At 38.1% G+C, this 21,294-nt stretch overlaps 1 protein-coding gene across 8 annotated transcripts in view; it reads right to left on the reverse strand.

Moving 5' to 3' along the window:
• The window catches only part of cux1a (cut-like homeobox 1a), a 131,965-nt gene that overhangs the window by 17,435 nt on the left and 93,236 nt on the right, over positions 1 to 21,294 (reverse strand). For 3 of the 8 annotated variants that reach the window (XM_059539519.1, XM_059539523.1, XM_059539517.1), the window contains exons 9-21: positions 18,604 to 18,652; positions 17,353 to 17,457; positions 16,559 to 16,747; positions 14,576 to 14,634; positions 13,310 to 13,361; positions 12,290 to 12,386; positions 10,022 to 10,750; positions 6,695 to 6,775; positions 5,525 to 5,626; positions 4,606 to 4,692; positions 2,740 to 3,188; positions 1,302 to 1,634; positions 900 to 1,059 (exon numbers count right to left, since the gene is read on the reverse strand). In XM_059539519.1, coding sequence (XP_059395502.1) covers positions 900 to 1,059; positions 1,302 to 1,634; positions 2,740 to 3,188; positions 4,606 to 4,692; positions 5,525 to 5,626; positions 6,695 to 6,775; positions 10,022 to 10,750; positions 12,290 to 12,386; positions 13,310 to 13,361; positions 14,576 to 14,634; positions 16,559 to 16,747; positions 17,353 to 17,457; positions 18,604 to 18,652 — 2,492 coding nt within the window. The remainder of the gene's footprint in view (positions 1 to 899; positions 1,060 to 1,301; positions 1,635 to 2,739; positions 3,189 to 4,605; positions 4,693 to 5,524; positions 5,627 to 6,694; positions 6,776 to 10,021; positions 10,751 to 12,289; positions 12,387 to 13,309; positions 13,362 to 14,575; positions 14,635 to 16,558; positions 16,748 to 17,352; positions 17,458 to 18,603; positions 18,653 to 21,294) is intronic. The other 5 variants (XM_059539525.1, XM_059539520.1, XM_059539524.1 and 2 more) reach the window with 3 other exon arrangements.

The raw sequence follows: 21,294 nt of genomic DNA on the forward strand, positions 1-21,294 counted from the left end.
CCCCATCCACGCTGCAACGATTTAACCCAACCCCCCGATGCCTTTCCTTGAAATCCAGGTCAATGGAAATATTTAAAAAATTGATGACTGCTAATAAATGGCATAACAGGGTTTAAAAAGGCTTTGAACTGCAAAATAATAACTAGATTTTTACATCCATAACTCACAGTTTAAGATATTCAAATTTCACAGTGCAAACTAAACATTAGTTCACAGTGCTAATAATTATATGGCACTTTAATAAACATCTGAGATCGATCACCAGAACGCGTTGTTGTGGATAATGATTGCACATTAAAAGTGGGTCAATAGTATGATCCTGTATCCATTTAGTCATGAGTAATTTAAATTCTCCCACCATAAGGCCGAGTGAGGTACAGCTGGCTGAACTACTGAAGGTTTGTCCTCGGTTTTTTTATTCAAACCAGGCTACAACCAGTATCAGTCAAACCATTAAAGGAATGCAGCCATTAGCATTTTCAGGATTATTATAAATTAATCAGACAGATATTATAAGCCATCCATTAAAGTCAGAATGAAACAAGATATTCATCAAAAAAAAAATGTAAAAAATGGGTGATCTTGACATTAGAGACCAGGCAGCTTGCTTCATTCCCGTGATATTTTCAGTGTTAGATATTCTAGAGAAATCTAATTTTGGCGAGAAGCGGATGTGATCGGAGAGTTCTGCATTCTCAAACGCCCATGCCAAATGATAAGAAAGCCGAATGAATGGTGGCTTTGATGGCAGTTCAGGATGTGAGGAGTGAAACCGAGAAACCAAAGCCACATCAGAAATGAGAAGCTCTTTCACATCCGTTTTGAGCCACTGTGCACGTTTCTCTGTATAGATAAAACTACAGTGACGTCTGTGATGCTAAACACTATCGGGCTGTTACCTTGTGTCTGTCCAGGCATTGGCAGCAGTGCCTGGCCCAGCTCTCCGTTCAGCCATAACTGCATGCGTATAAACGGCTCTCTTCCTTTCTGCGTGAGCTTGCTCCAGTGCTTTGGCCGAGAGAGCATGTCGCTCACGCTCCCCTGAGAGAGGCCCAGCACCTGCAATCCACGCACAAACACACACACAGGAGATATGGTACATCAGTTTCAGAGAAAAACAGCCCTGAAACAAATATGAAGATATTTCATGATGCAATAAGAAGAAAGATACAGCTGCTATTACAAACTCATACATTTGCATGGAGTATAAAAACGAAACCAACACACTCGCTCAAATCGTTTCTTAGGAGAACCACGGGTGGGTATTTGATGGAAGCGTATCTGATGGGAAAAGCACTGACCTTCTCGCCAAAGATCCGCTGGCAGATGCCATTCTTGGCTAGTTTGTCTTTGACCTGCTGTGTGAGATCGACAGTGTCCACTTCCTGGTACATGTAGTACTCGTACTGCTCAGGTGTGAGCGGGGGCACCACGGGTTTGGCGACTTTGGGGAGGGACAGTAAAGGCGAGGAGGAAGGCAGTGGGCTGCTCTGAGGAGTCTCGCTGCCGCTGGGCATCTGCAGACTCAGCTCTGAACTCTGGGAGTAAGGGGACTCAGAGCTGGGCCATTCTTTCCAGTAATCCAGAGAGGAAGCAGGAGCCACGGGCGCAGTGCTACCCAGCCGAGGGAGCTTCTGGTGGGGGCAAAGAGTAATAAAGTTGGGGTTAGCCGTATAAGGAAACTGCATGTGGCTTAAAGAGGAAGAAGTGGGCTATTCTAGTGTGTGACTTTTGAAGAAAAATCCAATATGTGATACCTTGTTAAATAATGCAATAATTGATATGCGTTACGATATTGCTTTAAGTGTGTGAAATCAATTTAGATCACATATATAAAAAATGATATATTCAATATATGTTCCACATTATTTCTTGATGCGAAAATTCTTCTGAAAGTGAACAAACAATTGAACAAATTAATAAAAAACAAAACAAAATAAACAGCGCTTTGAGTCTTTCAGGTAGGCCTACATTAGATATATTTACTCACGTAAAAAACAATACAGAAACAGAATAATCAAATGTAAAACTAAAACACTGCATGGTCTTCACATGAATTAAATATACATAGATTCATTATAAAGCTACAAAGTTTATTCAGTCAAGTTTTTTTTTTAACAGACAGCTGCAGGTTTACTGTATTAGGTTGCTCGGATCCTGTTGCTTCGATTCCGATTTCTTTCCCAACCATTCAAATTTTCTTAAGACGTAACCGACTGCCCTTAGGTATTTTGACATAACTCTGTGTGTACAGTATTTGACCATGCGAGTGCAATAAGGCCCAAAAGAAAACTGAAGGGGATCACACGCTGTCAGAAAGGACATATTTTCACAATGTTTTGAAGTACTCTATTATTAAATTAATTATGATATCACATGCCATTGTGATGTGCATATTGCAATATTTACATCTGCGATATTTCGCTAATTTCGAATTATCGTGCACCACTAGGTGAGACTATTATGACGGATGTAAAGTAAATACAGAGCTTGTGAATGAAATGGTATTCTCTGTATGCAATACAGATGTTATGGAGGTTGCAAAGATATTGCTGTGCAGTTGCAAGGCCAGGGTTTTTTTGCAGGGTGTCCTAATGGTGTACTAGGGGTCCACAGAAAAATTGTGTAAAAATAAATTAATAATTAGATAAATTAGTTAATAATATAAAAAAAAAACATCGAGAGTTTAACATTTAATTTCATTTTGATTTATCCTGCAGCACTATTAATGCACTATACCTCCTTGCTATCCTCTTGGCTGTGGGCATCTTCGCTAACGGAGGGCTGCCCGGTTCCACGACGCTCAGAGAGACCTGTGCTCCACCAGTGCTCCCTCCAAGAACCCCCACCTAAACCTCCTCCACTCTCAGAGAGACGTCCCAGCTTGTGCACTCCATCCACCCCCACATCTGAGACGGCCACCTCACCCATCTCCTTCTTCACCCCACTGTGGAAGTCCAAGAGAGGAGAGGTGGAGGGCTTCTTCAGAGACTGAGTAATAGGGGTGTAGGGGAGGGTGGAGAGCGAGGAGCCCAGGAGCGAGAGATCGGTCGGGGCCATAGAGCTGGCCTTCAGTACGGGCTCCAGAGCCACCTGCTGGGCCTCCATCTCCCTCCGAGCCTGCTCAAGGATGGAACGAATGTTCTCGTCGGAGTTGCTGGAGGAGGACGGAGGCTGAGAACTCTCAACTGCAGAACAGAAGAGTACAAGTTAGTGGTCACAATCTGTTTCACCTATACACCACCACATTATTACTCAAAAAAGAGGAACTTAAAGGAATAGCTTACAGAAAAATAAAAACTCTAGTATTATTTACTTAACCCTCATGTTTTCCAAAATCCAAAAACCAAAATCTTTCCAAACTTTCTTCAGTGGAACATTGAAAAATGTTGTGACAGAAGTTATGACAATAAAAAGATAGTGACCAAAAGGACAAAAGAGTACAAGAAACACTCAATATTGGTGTTTTTGCAAGGGAAACTCCACCCCAAAATGAACATTTTGTCATTAATCACTTACCTCCATGTCTTTCCAAACCCGTAAAAGCTTTGTTCGTCTTCGGAACACAATTTAAGATATTTTGGATGAAAACCAGGAGGCTTGTGACTGTCCCATAGACTGCCAAGCAATATGCACTGTCAAGGTCCAGAACCGCAACGTTATGAAGCAAAGACAATACTTTTTGTATGCGAATAAAACAAAAATAATGACTTTATTCAACAATTTGTCTCCTCTGTTACTCATCATCAGCGTAGTGCCATTTTGGCGAATCTCAGCTGCACGCAGCCAGCGTACGATCTTCTATGTCAGCCGCGACACAAGGATCCGTTTTTTACATATATTTACGCTTTGATTTGAAAGTAAGAAAGAGAAGACAAATTGTTGAATTAAGTCGTTATTTTTGTTTTATTTGCGTGGTTGAACCACTGATTGCAGATGGACTATTCTGACGATGTCTTTCATACTTTTCTGGACCTTGACAGTGTTATTTACTTGGCAGTCTATGGGACAGTCACAAGCCTCCCGGTTTTCATCCAAAATATCTTAAATTGTGTTCCGAAGACGAACAAAGCTAATTTTTTGGAGCTTGAGCTTTACCCCTAATTACTTCTATAGTATGGAAAAGAGCAGCTTGAACATTCTAAAAAACATCATCTCTTGTGTTCCCAAGAAGATTGAAAGTCATACAGGTTTGAAAAACTAAAACATGAATGTGAGTAAATGATGACAGAATTTTTGATTTGGGTGAACTATTCCTTTAAAGGGTGCCAATAAGAGATTGCTGCCCTATGCTACCCAATAACATTTCAGAATAAATTTGGAGTTTAATATGACATATGATATATCAATATTATATATTATAGTTTAAAATTTTAAAGTTAAACAAAGATGTCTGTTTTCTGTGAGTGAGACCGTAAAAGATTTCTCAACACGTGTACACAGGGTTTTTATTGATGTATATATATATAAAACATACATCGGTCATAAATCCCCATGACTCAGACTGATTTATGACAGTGAGAAGTTCATTGGAAGCAGTAACGCTCTTGGCGTGGGGGGAAAATCTTGGGGGGAAAACTTTCAACAGACAGCACAAAACCTCACCAAGTCTTAGACTGTGTGCATATATTTGGAAATAGCTGCCCGACCCTCTGTGGTAACCTGATCGCCGTTGCCTCTCCCCCACACCGTCTGCAGTGGCAGGTGGGGAAGAGAGTTAGTTTAATTCCATTACACAAGCTTGGACAGGAAAAGGTGAAGGAGGGAATTTCAACATTCAAAAACAGAGGGGATATAACTCTATGTTATTGACTGATATAATCATTTAGGACATACACCATCATTCAGAAGTTTGGGCATAATAAGATTTTTGAATGTTTTTGAAGGAAGTCTCTTATGCTCACCAATGCTGCATTTATTTGATCAAAAATATGGTAAAAACAGTAATACTGTGAAATAGTATTGCAATTTTTGAAACAGGAGTTTTCTACTCCAATCTATTTTAAAATATAATTTATTCCTGTGAATTTTCAGTATCACTACTCAGTGTTCAGTGTCACATGATCCTTCAGAAATCATTTTAATATGCTGATTTGGTGCTAAAGAAACATTACTTATTATTTCAATGTTGAAAGCTGTTGTGTGGCTTAATATTTTCGTTAAAAATGTGATGCATTTTTTCAAGTGTCTTTGGTAAATATAAAGTTAAAAGGAACAAATTATTTGAAATTGAAACGAGAGTCTTTACTGTCACTTTTGATCAATTTAATGCATTCTTGCTGAATAAAATATAAATTTCTTAAAAAAAAACAAAAAAACAACAACTCTTGAACAGTAGTTTACTATGTTAGTATGATGACACCACAATCAATTCTACAATAGAAAACTTGACTCATTTAGAAAAAGTGAATGAAAGAATGATTGAGTCCAATCCTACAGGAAGTGACAACTGATTGTGGGAAGGTGAAAAACATGTGAATGCCTTGATCCTTCCTTGATTACCTGATGACAGAAAAAGACTCACCTGCTTTCTGCACTTGTAACTCTCTCTTGGCCTGCTCCAAGATGGACTTGATGGCTTCATCGGAGTTGGTCTCAGGTGCGCGGATCCGTGTGGTGATGTTACCTGCGAAGACACGAGAAGGACATGTAGCTGTAAGTGACACGTCATGTGTAACAATCTGGAGCACAATACACAATCTTTTAGACTGAAAATGGCAAAAATATGGCTATTTCTGCATGACAAAGCAAGAGTTCAAATTGATTTTGAAAGCTTATTCTAAACAACAAACTACCTGATATGCTAAAATAAGCCTGACATTTTTTTATTTCAGGGAATTGCAATCCTGCAACCAAACTCACTGGCACAAAACTAAAAAAACATTAGCAATCGTTTTCTTGTCTATAATATTGTGTGTATCAGCACCTGCCCGTGGCTACAGCTGCACTTCCTGTGCAAGGACTGAAACCTTTTCCTGTCCCCCACAACAATGAGACGGTGCGATTTGGATAAAATCCATGAGAAACAACAGAGCTTGTGTGGAAGTATCATCAGACGGGCTGGTGCAATAATAATAATTATGGAAAGAGAGAGAAAGAAAAAGTGGCGGAGGGAAAGCACCCAGCGAGTAGTGGGCAGCAGGGCAAGGTCAGAGTCACTGGTGTGTGAGAAGAGCAGCTGGACGTGTGTGTGAGGTGGAAGTAATGCTCTCTCTCACACACACAGGGGTGGCTAGCCACCCACAGCGCCGCCCTGGGGGAGACTCAACCACCAGTTGTAATGTGGTGGCACTGCAGATCTGCCTGAAAGATTCTGCCACACACACACATATATACACACACAAGCTGGTCACGAAATAACACGACAGACTTCTCAAGGACCTCCGTGATGGAAAGTTACATAGGTTTAGGCTTGATAACCCTGACACAGAGTTTTTTCCACAGTTTGAAACTAATCTATGCTGTCAAAGGTGTAGCAATTATTATAAACATCTGTCTTCAGACAGTCCGAACGAGATCTTTTTAAATTCCAGTCACACCTCTTCCAGCCCTGTCTGTCTCACTCACTGGTTTTGCAACAGATTCCAGGCCAGAGATTGAGAAGAAACAGACCAGCACAACAAAAACATACAGACACACTGCGGATCTGACACTCCAGAAACCCGTAACACAAGAGGGAAGGCGTGAGACAGACCTGGCCGCGTGGAGCCTTCCGAGCCGGTCCTTCGCTTCGGAACATCCTGAAACACTCTGTTCAGGTTCTGGCCTGGGTTCTCTGTTGGAAAACAAGTGGCGGATAGAAATAAAGTAAGACCAAGCCCTAAACTTCTGCTGTCAATTGTCCAATCATCTCCAGGGCTCAACAATAAGAATGACTATTCTATACAAAACATTTCTTTTTTAGGTCAGAAATGTCACCTGTCTTACAGCCTCAGGGGCATCAGTGTATCTTGCATTCGCTGACGAGCAAACACCTTGGAATTTGAATTTTGCTGATTTAGATGTTAACGTTTTTTAGCTAATAATAGCTAGCACAGATTATGTTTTGCTGTATTTGCGAGAGAATGACTAGCCTTTATCACAAAAAAATCCGTGAAGTTTTGCTATCATTTTCCAAAAGTACTAATAAATCCATAGCTTTCAGAGTTACATTGTAGCTGTACAATTTCCAGCAATTTCGCAAGTTAAAAAACTTCTGAAGTCTTTACCAAAATATATTTATATTTTTTGTTTAATGATACATAACATTTTTCTGCTTTTCAGATTTTTTTTTTATAGATCATTTTAATTTAAATTAAGGTAACACTTTACTTATAGCCTTTATGTAAAATGCATTATAAAGGGTTATTTAAGGGTATAATGCATTCTAATGAACCATTATGTGCGTCGTAATACATCTTGTCATCAAGAATTATAACTGAATTTAAAATCCATAGTGTAACAATGAATTGATGATTTTTGTGATTGTGCAATGCATTATAAGGTGTGTTACAAGGCATAATTAATGCATTAAAACTACTTTTATAATGCGTTATACATAAAGGCTTTAAGTAAAGTTTAACCCATTTTAAAATATACATATAGTAGCATAAAATGTTATGTCCCCCATTGGGGAAACTTATTTGCAAAAACAAGAAAAATAGACATTACAGCCACAAACAATAAGAATATAATTTACAATATAATACAAATAAACATAAATTGTAAAAAATATAAACTTTTTTCTGAAAAGCGAAAAATAATAATAATTTTGGGGTAAATTATTAATTACATTTTTTAAATAAAAATACAAATGTATTCCTGTGAAAAGAAATGCATATATTCCTTTTCTAAAGCATGTAATATGCGTTGCTAAGAAATCCTTATTGTTGAGCCCTGATCTTAAATGGTTGTCAGAATGTTGAGAGCACTTAGTAAAACTAATCCAAAGTAATTCCTTTACATGGACAGATACATGTAAATATCCTTTGAATGGTAGTTTGTTCATCTTAAACACAAACCGACCTATTCTGACCCCAAAGAAAGCCACCTGCACCGTGCAGAACTCACTCGAGCGATTATTTCAACGTTAATGTGCTCCTTTATCCCAGGTCTTTGATGTGAATGAATGGGTTTTAAGGTTTTTACAAAGTTCATACTCCCATGGGAGAGCACAAGCCGATGCTATGGAGGCAGACAGCCAGACCAGACTCCCTTGAAGACGTTCCAAACCTGTGTGCAGACGCATGGGCAGCACAGTCAGCCTTTTTCAGCTCCGGCTCTTTTTCAAAACTACTGCCTCACAGCCAGACTGAACAAACTTAGACTCAGCTCAACACGGCTTCAAGGATTTGCAGCCAACTGCCCTCATATGCAAGTACTCTCGCTCACGCTGGGCTTGGCCTTGATTTGTTCGCTCTAGCTGTGAAGCACAGACTTGAGGCAAAACATTATGCTCGCAAACTGCTCTGAACTTCCTCTTTACCTGTAGGCTGAAACCGAAATGAAAGAAAGGGTAGACTGCTGAAGTTTAGCTCTAATCAACACGCCTCCTGCGCCTACTGAGTACTGATAGTGTTTCCGTCAGACTCTAGTCTCTAGTCTTTATGGGCTTCATGTAGTTATATGAAAACTCTCAATCTTAATGGTTATGTGTGCCATAGTGGATGAAAGGGTTAATTCAGCCTAAAGTTTATCGGAAGGGAATCATGTAAGCCTGTTTTTGCCTACAGTAAAAAATAAAATAAAATAATAATAAGGTAACAGCGACTTCATACCTGATTATTGTGACTTCTAACCTCACAAATGTGATTATTTTTTTACCTCAGAAATTCAACTATGAAACTTTATAATGAAACTCTATACCTCAGAAATGCAAATTTATAACAAAATTCCCCATTTTTTTACCTCACAAATATGATTTTATACTGTACCTCACCAATGTGAAATTATACCTCATAATTCATTTCTCATAATTAAGACTTTTACTTGCCAGATTTTACCTCACAAACATGACTTCAGATCTTATCATTTTAACTACTTCACAAAAATGAAGTACAAATTTTTATACCTCACAAATGTGACTTCATTTCACAACACTGCATTCAGTTATTTCATACCTTAGAAATGCTAGTTTTACCTCAGAAATGTGAGTTTTACCTCAGAAATGTGACTACTTTTCTCATATTTGAAACTCTATACCTCAAAATTGCAAATATATACCATGTAATTGAAACTTTTTCACCTCACAAATGCGACCCTTTTTACTCACAAATGTAAAATTATTTCACACAATTAAGACTGTTACTTGCCAGTTTTTACCTCACAAACGTGACTTCCTATCTCATAAATGCAACTACCACACAAAAAATGCTTCTGTATCTCAATCACTTGACTTCATTTTACATTATCATGACTTTATACCTCACTAATAAGATTTCATACCTTAGAAATGTGACTTTTACCTTACAAATGTGACTTCATAACTAACAAATGCAAGATTTTACCCGACAAATGTGACTTCATTCATTAAAATTCTCATAAAAAACTCATAAACATGACTTTATACCTCACAAATGCAACTGTATACCTCACGATAATGACTTTATATCTCATGACTTTACAACTCACAAATGCGACTTTATACCTCAAAACTGTGAATTAATACCTCAAAATCACGACTTCGTATCTCACAAATGCAACTTTAGTTCTTATTTAAACATTTAGTTCACAAGTACTCATTTAATTGTATATTAATATATAATTGCAGTATACTCTGAGGCTAAAAAAACAAGCTTCTATAAGGAGTACAGCTGGCTCACAAGCAATCGCAAATCACTGCCCTCTCTTGTTATTTCAAATATTTGACTATTAAAGTATCTGATTTGACTGCTCTTTTAAAGAAATATGTACTCCAAATGTAAGACTGCTAACGTCAGTGTGCCCATGTTTAAGTTGCTTACATGTGAGAGAAAATAAACGTGCATTGGGAGATCATTTGCGATAACAAGGTTAAGTTGTTTCCTCAAGCTCTGTCAGTTACCTCTCTGCCTGCCCTGGATGCTCCTCAGTGCCAGGATGTTCTGCTCATCAGACAGGAAGTGCTTCATCTTGTGAAAAGGCTCTTTGCCACGGATTGTTAACTTGCTCCAGGGTTTGGGCCGGGCCAGAATCTCACTGACCGAGCCTTGGGACAGACCCAACACATAATGGCCGAACACACGCTGGCCGATGTTGTGTTTGATCAGCTGCTCCTTGACCTGTCGCGCAATCTCAGCTGTGTCCATTTCCTCCCCTTCCGACGTGCTGCCCGTGCCCTCAGACTGGCTGGGAGAGGGCGCTAGGCCGTTAACCTCTGGGCTGCCTGCTGACTGAGGGGGTAGGGGGCTGGAGAGAGAGTTGGTTGTAGCGTAATGGGGCGGTCCGAAGAGCACAGAACTTGGAGAGGGGTCCTGGAGGGCTTTGGTGTAGATGGTTTGCATGAGCTGCCTCTGAAGAAGTGAGTTGAGTGCCATTTTGCCAGCTAAGGGGGGGAACGTGGCACCCACGCTGGCCATGCCGGGGGTAAAGAAGTCTGGCCCGATGCCTGTAGGGGAGAAAGGGTGGGTACCGTTGGCACTGGCAGCAGATTCGGAGGTAGCGGTGCCCGTCCTCATCAAAAGCTGAGGGGAGGGGGGAGGAGGGGACCCCTGGAGTGTGGTAGGGACTGGAGTGGCAGGAAGACGCTGAGGGTTTTCCACTGTGGTTTCTTTACTTTTCCGCCCCACAGATCCTGTAGAACAAACCGAAGGGTGATGAGAAAAATCATGGGTACTGATTTAGACAGCTGCTAAAAATATTTAGATAAATGTACAGTAAAATCCTGGCAAGGTGATTTTGTACCATCCTGAAGGTGGATACTGGCCAATTTACTGTTCATTATGCCATGGCTACTTAATAAATAGACAATGCTGAAATTTGAGAACACAGAGTAATACTAAAGAAATTATAACTATTGGTTTTAAAATTGGTTACCTGGAACAAAAGACAAAATTTATACAAAGCAATCATTCTACAAAAATACATGACCACAGAATGTCTTTTGACCAATTACAATCCAGAATTCCATATATATATTTATATATATACACACATATATAGAGACTGTATTTCGAATTATATATATATATATATATATATATATTTTTTGTCATGTTTTGTTACTTGCTGTTTCATTATAATTATGTGTGAAATTTACTAGAAATTTCTGAGTGAAAACAGGTTCTATACCCATTTTTTCTGGTGCACAGCTATATCTGTTTCCCTATTGTGAAAGTGAAACTCAGATAAATTAAAAATGTCCATTTAAATGTTATTTTCTAAAAAAAACGAGCAGGAGAAGCAAAGTGCCATAGACTTTCTTTCCACGCTTAAAGGAAATCTGTGGTGTGTGTGTGTGTGTGTGCCACAGGCTGACGTTTAACACTGATCTCCTCTGAGGTCTGTAGTCTAGCAGGCATGTCCAGAGATATCAGGCCAGGCAACTGTGCGTGGGCTACCTGCTCATGCTGTGGGGACTGTTCACTGCAAGGGCTTGTGGGTGTCAGTACGGTTATCCTTTTTGCCATGACAAAACACCTCTGCTGTGTGCACTTCCATAACAATAGCATCACTTTATATAATGGTGGCAAAATCAATATTTAGTGCAACAGAATTCTGTTGGCTGTCAGAGACAGATACATGCGACGATCACACATGATTCTCCAACACTGCCATCAGCAGCGAATGCCAGGTTTAAAAATGCAAAATTTTTGATAGAAAGTCACATTTAAAACGCAAATGAAATGTATGATCTCCAAAGGGGTGTCCAGAGGTGTTCTGTAATGACATTTCCAACCTTACACACACAGAGCTTGGTCGAAAGAGCAGGTCTAATTATCACATTGGTCTCTGCTAGCCGTTCAGGATTTATGCAAGCCCCAGGTGACCTGATCTCCTACAAGCCAAAACGTAATATTTTGCTGCCTCTAGAAAAGGATGAACTGACCTTAACAACACAAATGCCTCCAAACCTAACTCGTCACTCTCAGGATGATCTGTTACGATATATATTAGTTTTTTCTTGAGGCAAAATAAAGTCATACAGCAATAAAGTTCTGAAAGTTTTATTAGGTCATGTTGCATATCCAGCTGCATTTTAGGTGAAGTTAGGTTTGGAAAAAAGTAATCAATAAATGATGCCAGTTCCTGTGTATAAGCTGCAGCTTCGCATTTTCCCTGTGACTGGTTGGTTAATGTTCCTCGGAAGAGGATGGATAATGTGTAAACTCACCACTAAAGTCATTGTTGGCCAATCTTTTCAAAGCGCTCTCAGACAGCTGGCTATGGACTTTCCCCATCAGCAACATCTCCAACGGCTTAGATGAGTCCTAAAATGAAGGACGGATAAAGTTAAGAAAAAATATACACAAGGGTAGAAAATGATGGTAAGGGAACAGAAATGAGGGAGAAAAAGGAAGTGAGGAAGGAAGTAAAACAGGAAGAAGAAAAATGAAGGAAGAAAAACTAAAGTAAAGTTATGGAGAGGGAAGGAAGGAGTAACAAATGTAAAGTTTAAAAGGAAATAATTGAGAAAAGAAAAGTAAGGAAATAGGAAAGAAAGATGGAAGAAGTGACATTAAGGCAGAAACGAAGAAAGAAGGGAAGGAAGGAAGGAAGGAAGGAAGGAAGGAAATAAATGTAATGTTTTAAAAGGAAATAATTGAGAGAAGAAAAGTAAGAAAATAGGAAAGAAAGATGGAAGAAAGGAAATTAAGGCAGAAAGGAAGAAAGAAGGAAATGTAAAGTTTTTGAAGAAAAGAAGGAAAGAAATAAAGATAAGAATTGAAAAGAAATGTTAAGAGAAATGGAACTGAAGAAAGTGATGAAGGAAGTGAACAGAGAGGAGAAAAAGAAAGGTAATGAAGGAAGCAAAAGATGAAATGGAAGAAAAAGAAACAAAAGGAAAGTTATGGAAAGGGAAGAAAATGTGGGGAGAGAAGGTTTAGGGAGGAAAGAATTGAGAAAGGGAAAGAAAGGAAGGAACTGAGTAAGGAAGGGAATGGAAAGGGGAAAAATGAAACGAGGAGTAAAAGAATAGATAAAAGAAGGAATGTAAAGGAAGAAACAAACCAAAGAAAAAAAAAAATATTAGCTCTTTCACAGTAATTTATTAGTAAAAAATTTAAATTGTTTCAGAAATGAACGGGACAAATTTATGACGTGATATTCAATATTTACAAAACATTAAAAGCAAGATAACATGCTGCCTTTTACTATTACAAGAAGAAAAAATAATAATGTGATGTGTTACCTGTACTGAAGAGTGATGATCTGATGAGTTGTGCTCCATTGATTTCATGCTGCTGTTGAGAGTGAAAAAAGTGTTTACGTATTAAATAATATGAACACAACTACAAAGACAAATGTTCATCCAGAAGCCTTCGCTTTCCGATTCAGGTCAAGAACTGAACGCCGCTCTGCTTAATAAGCGTTGGCTCAGCGTTCAGTATCATAATTTGAAAATTCCTGTGACACCTACAATCACGTTACTCAAATTAACCTGTGTGCCTGGCCATGCTCCTCTCAGGGCTGATCTGTTATCTATGGATTAAACGGGGCCATTTTCAAAAGCCTTTTGGGTGAAAACACTCATTATATTACGGTGGAATGTGCCTCGAGTAGACAACAAGCTATCAATATACATTCAGCAAAGCGGCTTTTTCAGCCGATCATCAGACCAGCGCAGATCTTAACAACACCCTCTATTCATGGATTACTTGCTTTAGAAGTCCCAATTGGGAATATTACGCCTAAAATCAAGTTATGCAACGGACAGCCAGACATCTCCTGAAGCCTCCCAACACACACGCTGACAGAACAGACGAGCGGCCGAGCCAAAAACACACACATCAGTCAATTAGGTTATCGCCGATGCAAACTACGTTAGCCTCCTCATTACAGCTGTGGCTGGAGATGAAACGCAGCAATCCCTCAGTCCCGAGCAGAAACCACTCCGACAACAAAGCGTGCTTAATCCGCTTTTCTCAAAAATAAGACCCAATACTCCTTGCATACCGAAGGTTCTTTGAATTTATTAAACAGAACTGAGATTACCGCAGAGTAAAAATCCTTCTGGTAAAATATGGGAATAAAAGGTCCGTGCGCAGACAGGGTTTGGCGATCTCTGCGGTTCATATCTCAGCTGGCTGAACTACATGGTGTAAAGTTCAAGACCACCAGGTACTGAAAACTTATAATCCAAGGCCTGGAGCGAGAGAGGATGGTACATGCATAACGGAGCGGTGGGGAAAGGTTAAGGATGGTCTGAGGGTCTTAAATTATGTATGTGGATAAACAACACCAGGTCAGGTCACTCCAAACAAAACCTTTGCTTATTTAGGCCCACCTTAAAGCCAATTTGTGGTATTACACAATTGAATGTCATGTTAAGGTTGAAGCAATGTTCCCATCAGCGTTAAAATAATGTAATAATGCTAAAATATTCACATAAATGTGAGGGAAAAGGCTGAAGCGGCAGGATTATTTGCGCTGACAGAATTAGTGCTTCAGAACTTACCAGAGTTCTCGTTTGATCTCCTCGTAGTCTGACTGCGCTTGAAGCTTTTCTTCAAGTTGCTGGGGAGGGGAAAAGGCAGATATGTGTATTTATAAGCAAATTTTTACTGTGAATCACTGATGTACTATATTATACTGAAAACATCACAATATTCACATAGAGGGTTTAAATATTTCCCATAGAATAAAAATAGCATACTATTTTTGAATGGCATAAGAGTGACAGATTTTTCTTTCTTTTTTTTCTGGTGTCCTATACCTTTAAGGGGCTCGAAATAAATTATACAAACAATGAAACATTTCTTTCATTGTGAATTTTTCAATTAAAATAATATATTTGGTAATATACATTATTACATTAACTGTTCAGAAGTTTGGGGTCAGTAAGATTTTTTTTAGGAAAAAATATTTTTTTCAGCAAGGATGCAGTAAACTGATCAAAAGTGACAGTATTTATATTTACAATGTTACAAAAGATTTCTACTTCAAATACATTTTTGAACAAGTTTTGAAACATCACAGGAATAAATAATTATTACATAGCTTTTTTTTTAAATAATTATAATTTTAATATTTATTTTAAAATAATTATTTAAAAAAACTATTTGTAAATACATATTACAAATATATTAAAATTTAAAAAAGTTACAGTTTGTAAGTTGTAACAATATTTCATAATACAAAATACTGTTTTAATTGTAGTTTTGATCAAATAAATGAAGCCTTGATGAGCATAAAAAACATGTTTCAAAAACATCTCATATACTGCATTTATAAACAATGAGTAAATATTGTGAAATGAAGAGTACAAATTATGTGTACTTTTATAGTATAGTTATACTTTGTTATCATTAAATTGTTAGTAGTTCAAAAGTAATATATTTAAAACACATTATTTCATACAAAGTACAGTTCAAATTTATTGTTATAATGTTTATGTTAACTTTTTGGAGTACCACCTGTGCACAAAGCACATTTCTTAATATTAATCCTAAAATGTGTTTTAAAGTCACTACTGATGAGGTCTGTAAGACCTCTGAATTACATCAGTCTTTAAAGTTATTTAAAGAGTAGATGAAGTATAGATCCACTTTAACACAATCACTTCTCACTAAGTATCACACTAAGTATCTTTAGTTGGACCGCATTAAGTACAAAATGTGTTGTTCCAATTCATCAGACTTTATACCAGTTTAGTATACCAAAAGTACAATTGCAGGGTATTTTTATTAAGTGCATAAATACGTGAATGTATTTGTAGAATGCTTAGCATGAATTAGATGTATGTTCATATACATATCAGTATATTTCTTTTTCACTAGGGGTATTATATACTTATATACTAAAAAACCCATTTTGCTCAACCACTATTCTATATGTGTAAGAACGTGTATGTGCACATGAATCTCCCAGCACACGCTCAGATTCTGCAGTAGAAGTTGAGTCTGCTACAGGCAGGCCAGATCAGAGCAGTCTCTCCGCGTGAGGCTCAGTGATGGCTTCGTCTCAGCTCAGTCTCCTGCCATCCAACCAGCTGTCATTCAAACTCTAAACATTCACTACATGGGTCACATGGCTCATGTGAGCCGCTGCAACATTTACAGGCCTGTCCTGCAGCCACAGAGCAGAGATCTGACTGCTGCCACGAGCAGGACCACTCGCTTCATCCAACATGAAATGTCGAGTTGAAACAGCTCGTGTCTGGAGTCCAGTGCTAATGTGACTTTAGATGGGCCGCTGCTCCATAATGACCCTCCAGGCTCTTTCACTTGCACTTGCTACAGCTGTTTAGCCAACTAAAGAGCGGCCCTTCTACATCAATGCTTATACATAATTAAAGAAGGCTGTATGGCACAGCAGTTTTACCACAGTAATGGCGTACAATGCAATTTAGGACTAACTAATTGCATACTACTAACAATCTAAACACATGATCAAAGCTTAAGTTATGCTCTAAATAATATATTACATATGTCTTACTGACCTTTAATAGGGCCTCTTTGGAGCTCAGTTGCTGTGCGAGCTGGCTGATCTGATTGGTGGAGGTCTCGCTGAGCTGGGCCAGACTGGCTTGAAGTCTCTGAACGTCCTCGGCCAGACGCTCTACCTCCCTTTCCTTCGCACCCAGCTCTGCCTCCAGACTGCTGCAAGAAAGCGCCTCCAGAGACTTGTCCTGCACACACAGATAAACACATTTTACAGTGCTGTACAATGTAAATGGTAACACTTCCTGTTAGCCAAGGCAAATCTCTGTGTTCTTGAGCAGTGCGATGCAGAGTACTGTGTTGTATCAAATTTGTATCTAAATGAACCTGCACTGTTAACAGTATATATACTGTGCAAAGCACAATAAAAATATTTTAAATGCATTATATTCATAAACCCTTATAATGCACCTTTTAACAATTTTACAAATAATTATAAATATATTTTGGTCATACTCTAAGTCACAATTCTCGAATATCAACAAACCATTAACCACAAATTTTGCAACTCCTAATTTGCATCCTAATCAGTATTACATTATTTGTTTAATTGTTCATATATTTAATGTTAACATTTCAGACATTCATGACATCAGACATTCATGCTTCTACTGTATGCATTTTTTTTATAATTTACAAATATTTTTTGACAGCCCTAATAGATTAATCTCAATATTATAATATTAATATATTGCTTGTTTATGTATTACAATTTACAACGTCACTGTGAATGCATCTCTCCCACATCCTCCCTCTTTCATTACAATACAGGCATGTAGAGTTTCGTTCTTACCACTTCCGGTGCTTTCTGGATCTGATTGGATGGTTGCAGGGTTTTGTCAGCTGAAGTGAGCTGCTCCCTCAGACTCACAGCCTCCCTCTCTGCCGCCTCGGCCCTCTGTGGGCCACAGACAGAACAAATGGGTTAAAAATGGCCTAAGTCGCAGATACATAACCATAATATCAACCCATGCTGAGAAGACTTGGAGCTAAGAGATCACAGGCCTATTTTTTATGGCTGGGCTGAAAAAATGTTAACTGAACTCACATGGGTCCTACTTGGCTGAGTGCTCAAGTATTCAAGCTAAAGTGTTTCAAGGTATGTATGGTTGGTTGATTCACAGAATATGCAAATCACACAGAGTTCATTTTAAATAAAGATTGTGGTGTTAATTCATTTGTTGCCCTAGAATGGATGCCTGACCTAAAGACAAATAGCTAGATTCACGATGAGACTTCAAAAGTTAAATGTATTATTAAAGCTGCTTAAAGCATTCAACCTTTAGATGCACTGAATCCAGCACCATCATCTTTATGCATGTATGGTAATGACGAGCTTAATTATGCTAATTTATTCCAAGTGTCTACGTAACAAGTCTTACCAAATGTTCTTTTTTTCTGTTGATTGGAATAACAATGCTAATGAAAACAATGATTATAAACTTTATACTCAAGTGTTTGTTTATTGCCTGCCCTACATTTTCAAAAACTTAGTTTATCATTTTTAGATAAGCAAGCTGATTTAACAGTGTTTTGCAAACAGAGACATTCAGAAAAAAAATGGGAGTTTTGAGTATGTTAGCAAGAAATAACTCCGGAAGAGATAAATTAATATTATAATATAAAATAAAATATTCCTACAGATCAGCTTTCCCATACACATAAGGTCAGTAAATGATAGACTCCCAGAAATGCACGAAACCAATAAAAAGGCAAGAGATTCTTTATATTGCATCACATAAAAGATCTGATATCCATTTAGATTTAGCCGTTGGGGCTCAGAGCTCGAAAAAGTGCAAAGGAATGATGGATTTCTTCCAAAAGGAAAGCAGATGGAGGGAATTAGGATATCTGGGACTTGTATATATGTGACTCCAATAAAGTTGTGTGCTAATAAAAGAAATTTGCAATCTAGCACAGCAACTTCTGTAGAGTCCATTAGACCAGCGATATTAATAAAAGACCTAAACAAGCTGTTATTGTGTCTTAGATTTGCATACAATAGAAATACAAGTCACTTTTCCATGAGGAATATGGCCTTTACCTGATTGGCTCTCTCCAAATCTGTCGTCACCGCTTCAATCTCATTGGCCCTGAAAAATGAAGGCGCACATTACTTACGCAGGCAGGAGGGAAACGATAGCGCAGGTTTGTTGCAATAAAACACAATGATGCAACATAACGCAATGCAATAAAATGGGTCACAGACGGAACAGACCAGGTGGAACAGAAGACCTCACATCAACATAAAACGGGTAATCAGCATCTTGCCTCACTTCTGGGCCGCTTGCATGTGTGCATATGCAATTACGAGCAGCTAGATGTGTTCTGAGAGCATTCATCATGAAAGCATCTGGGTATGTGTGTACTGTTGTGTAGAGATCAGCCATTTCAGTTGGACTTCCATAACCCTGTCATGCATGTAAACACTTGCACACTCACCCGTATGGCAAACACACATACACACTATCGCACGCACGCGGGGCCATTAAGCCCTCTCGATTTCACAGTAATCCGATGGACTGTGAGCTGTGTAGCCCAGCAGTGGGTTCACGGCTCAGCCACATGGACAAGCCCAGGTTAAAACAGAGGGATTACACTAATATAGGCCTCAGACTCCTTTTAATTCACACTAATCTGATATAATATTCTCAATTCTGCTAGCACACAGCTCAGCCCAGCAAATGGCATGGCTTAGGTGTGTAAACACAACTGCTTTCAATAAAGGTTAACAGTACAGTATGTCCCCATTAAACATTCAACTCAAATGAGTGGAGTTTGTTCACTTAAATACAGCTTTCAAACATTCTTTTAGAAAAAAAAAAACTACAAAAAGTCATGCTAACCATTTGGGTTAAATTTAATTTTATTATTAGAATTGTTATTATATTTTTATTATATGAAAACATCATGATCCAAATCCAAAGTCAAGGCTGAGGAATTGTTTCACCATTTACTCTTCTTCAAGCTGTTCCAAACATGCATGAACTTAAAAGAAGGTATTGTGAAGAATGTGAGTAACCAAACAGATTATGATCCCTACGGACTTCCATAACATTTTTATCCTTTCTATAGAAGCTATCAATTGTTTGGTTACCAACATTCTTCAAAATACCTTTTATGTTCCACAGAAGAAAGAAACTCATCCATTTTTAGAACAGCTTGAGGGTGAGTAAATGGCAACAGGATTTTCATTTCTGGGTGTACTATGCATTTATGGTTTAGCCGGTTACTTAGCATTATTGTCACACATTATTTTAAGGTCCAATTTCCGCTATTAACAAACCATTAACTGCAACTTTTGCCTTAATAAACTCATAATTTGTTGTTTATTAATAGTTGTTAAGTTATTAGGGATGTAGAATATGGTCATGCAGAATATATGCTTTATAAGTGCTAATAAACAGACAATATGTTAATAATAAGCATGCTAATAAGTAACTAGTTAACAGTGAGAATGGGTCCTCAAGGTCCAGAAAAGTATGAAAGACATCGTCAGAATAGTCCATCTGCCATCAGTGGTTCAACCGTAATGTTATGAAGCGACGAGAATACTTTTTGTAAACAAAGAAAACAAAAATAACGACTTCAACAATTTGTCTCCTCATCGCTTCATAACGTTACGGTTGAACCTCTGATGGCAGATGGACTATTTTCATGATGTCTTTCATACTTTTCTGGACTCTGACAGTGTAATTTACTTGGCAGTCAATGGGACAGTCACAAGCCTCCCGGTTTTCATCCAAAATATCTTAAATTGTGTTTCAAAGACAAACAAATCTTTAACGGGTTTGGAACGACATGGGGGTAAGTGATTAATGACAAAATGTTAATTTTGGGGTGGAGTAACCCTTTTAGTGTTACCGCCATCATTATATCAAAACATTCAATTGACAACCATTTTGCATATGACAATTTAAAGTGTTTAATTTTCTTTTATTAGATGTTTTGCCGCGACATACTTAGCATGTGGTTAAGTATACTAACTGCCAAGTTACACCACTGTTTTTGTTTTGATTTTGGCACATCTTAACCAAACTCAATGTGTTCTCATACTACAATGTGTTGTCTCTGGTGTTCTAACAACAAATGTTTCTGTACTACTTAGAGCATTTTTAAACCACAGTCTAAACCAAATTCACAGCATTCCCAAAATAATGTGTAGCATGTGTGCTAACTGCTAGGCTAGTACTTTGTAGTGTAGCCATTTTTGTTTGATTCTGAACCACAATCTCCACAAACTCAAATAGCTCACACATGATAATGTGTTGTAGCCTGTATTCCAACAACTAAGCTACAAATTTGACTAATCTGTTTATTTTTTGCTTGATTTTGTAAAACAGTCTTTACCAAACTCAGAACATTCACACATAATGTGTTATAGCATGTGTACTGCTAGGTTACTACTCACTACAGTAGCTATTTCTGTACCACTGCCTTTAACAAACTCATGTGTTCACACTTGAAGCAGCAAAGCTAATGCTTGTAGCTGGATTTGACACGACAAACATTTAACCAACACATAATCTTTAAGAGAGTAAAACTTGTTAGCCCACATACTGAGCTCTTAATCTGATAAAAGCACTTGCAGTATTTCTGTCACCCACTGTATTCTCCTCTCGAACGGTTCTCCCATTGACATTTCTGACCATGTGACTGCAAACTGAGAGGAGTCAAGCACAGCTGAAATTAATTCAACAGCCAAGCTTAATTAGAGGCGATTTGGTTTAATGAT

The sequence above is a fragment of the Carassius carassius genome, chromosome 45 (assembly GCF_963082965.1).
Source record: "Carassius carassius chromosome 45, fCarCar2.1, whole genome shotgun sequence".
Classification (NCBI taxonomy): domain Eukaryota; kingdom Metazoa; phylum Chordata; class Actinopteri; order Cypriniformes; family Cyprinidae; genus Carassius; species Carassius carassius.